We start from the raw sequence: 3,239 nt of genomic DNA, 5'->3' as shown, positions 1-3,239 counted from the left end.
GGTCCTAGTTTCCCACTTGTCTACCTTGTCTATCCTGGAGACCACAAAGGGCTTCTTGACAAAGGCGATCCTGGCGTCGGTGTTGAGGGCGAGGAACTCCTGCACCTCCTCGCTGTTTGCGATCTCGGGGACCGCGCACAATTGCTGCAAGGAAACATGGAGCTTTAGGTCTTTTTTTTGGAGTCCATTTCCCAGCCTGATCATGTAAAGTGCAGGTGTAAAAGGTGTGATGTGTTCCACTGCCAGTACAGGGGCACAGCAGCAAGCATCTCACCTTCAAGAAAGATTCTAGCAGACTTTTTCTGGCTTCTACTTTATCACTGTCCATGTTTCCAAAGGGGAGATCAGGGAACAGTTTCTTTGGGCCTTTGATATCTACAAAGGAAACAAACCAATTACTAAATTAGAATTTTCATGCTTTCAACTCTTAAGACTATCACTTACACACTGCTTGGTATCATAGAATGGTTAGGGTTGGAAGAGACCTTAAAGATCATCTAGTTCCAGCCCCAGGTAACAGGCCCCTCAAAACAGAGTGGCTGAATCAGACCTTAAATCCACCCAGAACTCGTGTTCTGCTGGTATCACACCATCCATGCTTTTAATGTTAAAGAAGTAAGAACATCAGTTTAGCAAAAGGACTTTAGATCACCCAAAGAGCCCCAAAAAAATCTCAACAAAGCAGCTTTCCAGTCAAAACCCCAGAGCAGCCAAAACCAAAGGAGTATGTAGGAACATGCTAAAATAAATAGAGTTTTATACATTAAGTACCAGTAGAAGAAACATTATTTTCTTTTTAAGAAGCTTATGTTCAACATATTTTACTTTTTTATAAGCCAATATAAGATACCAGTGTGTCTTATTGCAGGTCCAGTTCTGGAGCCCCCAACATAAGAAAGACATGGACCAGTTAGAACAAGTCCAGAGGAGGCCACCAGGATGATCCGAGGGCTGGAGCACCTCTCCTATGAGGACAGGCTGAGAGAGTTGGGGCTGTTCAGCCTGGAGAAGAGAAGGCTCTGGGGAGATCTTACAGTGGCCTCCCAGTACCTGAAGGGGCTACAAGAAAGCTGGGGAAGGACTTTTCATAAGGGCAGTTAATGACAAAACAAGGGGAAATGGGTTTAAGCTGAAAGAGGGGAGGTTGAGATGAGATATTAGGAAGAAGTTCTTCACTGTGAGGGTGGTCAGACACTGGAACAGGTTGCCCAAGGAAGCTGTGGATGCCCCCTCCCTGGAAGTGTTGAAGGCCAGGCTGGATGAGGCTTTGAGCAACCTGGTCTAGTGGAAGGTGTCCCTGCTGATGGCAGGGGGGTTGGAACTGGATGGGTTTTAAGGTCCCTTCCAATCCAAACCAGTCTCTGATTCTATGATTGCAGGTACCAGTGTTTCTGTTCATTGCTGAAGTGCAAAACTCCAAGCAAGGGTTGTGATCTGAATGGCAACAAGAATGTTTTGAACCATAAGAATCTGCTAAAGAAATAAATTTCTCCTCTAGCCAGTTCTCTCCAGAACAAGGACATGACAAACAGCCAGCAGCAGGATGAGATACTCTCAGAGCAGGAGAACATGGACTGGGGTGAGAGGGAGAAGGATTTTTCTCAGGAATGCAGGCACTGACTTTTAAGGAACTTGCGGAGCTCTGGTTTCTCCTCCAGCCTGGTTTGGAGGTTGAGGAACTCCCGGTATCGGCGGTTCACGGTGTGGTAAGCCATCTGCTGAAGGCTGCCTGTGCTCTCACCCTCCAGGGCTGTCTCATACTGAGGAGAAAAGCAACAATCAATAACCCTTATAGACCTCAAAGCAATTCTGATGTGCTCTGGGGTCCCTGTTGGCACCCACAGTCCCCACACCCCACAAAGGTCCCATCCAGCAACTCCTCAGGTTGACCCTTCCTGAGGAACAGGGGCTGGACAGCACATGAATCCCTCACCATGAAGGGAAGAGGTGAAAACAGGATTGAAAAGACTCAACCAGCCCCACACAACCCTCAACCAAGAGTGGGAACCCCAAACCCACACCCAAATGGTGACAGGGAAAACACTGTGCCCCATAATCCCCCACTGCCAGCCCAAATTTGCTGTCAAGCCCCACAGAGCACAAATCCTCATCTCCAAACACCAGCCCACGCTCTCCTGGCAGGGATTTGGGGATGTTGGAAAAGGGGGGAGCACCTGGAGAGACTTTACCTTGACAGTGTACAGGGTGTAGGGGTGGAAGCCAGTCCCGCTGTGCTCCCGGGCAGTGATGGTCCCAGTTATCCGCAGGTTCTGGATGACGACCGGCCCGTCAGGGCTGCTGAGGGGCTCGAAGCTGAAGGTGTTGATGGAAGTTGTTGGAGAGGATGAGACCAAGGGCAGAGTCTGCCTTGGGTCTGTAGGGCTTTGCGGTGGCCCTTCTGCTGTCCCTAAATCCTTCCCCAAGCTGGAAGGCCTCTGCAAAGAGGACTTTTTGAGGACAGTCAGGTTCTCCTCTTCCTTCTCAGCTGCCAGGTTGATCTGGATGCCAGGGCAGGAGCTCAGTGTAAAAGCAGAGGTGGGAAGGAGACCAACATCTGAGCTGGTGGCACCGCCCTCCTCTGGGTCCCCCACGCCATCCTCCGGTCCCTCCAGCGAAGTGGAAGTGATCTGGGGAGGTTCATCAAGGAATTCCCCTGCAGGGGATGGTGCCAGCAGGTCTGTGTCCTGGCCTGCGTTGGGCACAGGGGACTCCAGCTCCAAACCCTCACAGGGGAAGAAGGAGCCCAGAGCTCGTGGGCGGAGGAAGGGCTCCTCTGTGCGGCACAGCCCGCTCGCCAGCTCCTCTCCCTCCTCACCAGCAGCTTCTCTCCTGGGCAACTCTGTGGTCCTTGGAGAGAGGGGGATCCTGGCAAGGGTGGCACCTGTCTGCACTGGGAAAGGCAAGAAATCAGGTACTGGGGGTGCAGGGGGTGGCTCCTCTCCCCGAGTCTTTTTGGAGAAAGCCCCGATGAGCAGCAGGTTGATCCAGTCAGGATCAGCTATCTTCCTGATGGTCGGCAGCAACACGTTACAGGCGACCAGTTCCACCCCCGGGCCTGCAAGTAACTCTGCAGGTGGTGGCCACAGAGGAGGAGGAGGCGACGGGCCAAAGCTTGGCGGTCCACTCGCCCCATGCGTCTCCTGAGCTCGGTGGCCAGACCCATCATGGCTTTCTCCACCTCGGCCTCGAAGGCTGGCTCGCTGCTGATGGTGCAGTACCACGAGGCGACAAAATCCCTC

General features: G+C 52.1%; 1 protein-coding gene across 1 annotated transcript in view; it reads right to left on the bottom strand.

Annotated features, from left to right (window-relative positions):
* Positions 1 to 24: 24 nt before the first annotated feature.
* Positions 25 to 3,239, bottom strand: part of LOC104532333 (sorting nexin-19-like) — a gene marked incomplete at its 3' end in the record, with an annotated part of 3,476 nt that continues 261 nt past the window's right edge. Inside the window, 5 exon segments of the mRNA XM_029087355.1 lie at positions 25 to 144; positions 275 to 375; positions 1,622 to 1,760; positions 2,190 to 3,049; positions 3,052 to 3,239. The exon segment at positions 3,052 to 3,239 is cut by the window's right edge and continues 123 nt beyond it. Of these exon segments, the coding sequence (XP_028943188.1) occupies positions 25 to 144; positions 275 to 375; positions 1,622 to 1,760; positions 2,190 to 3,049; positions 3,052 to 3,239 (1,408 nt within the window).

This window comes from Antrostomus carolinensis, unplaced genomic scaffold, assembly GCF_000700745.2.
Source record: "Antrostomus carolinensis isolate BGI_N321 unplaced genomic scaffold, ASM70074v2 scaffold33471, whole genome shotgun sequence".
Lineage (NCBI taxonomy): Eukaryota > Metazoa > Chordata > Aves > Caprimulgiformes > Caprimulgidae > Antrostomus > Antrostomus carolinensis.
This window is presented reverse-complemented; position numbering and strand designations above follow the sequence as displayed.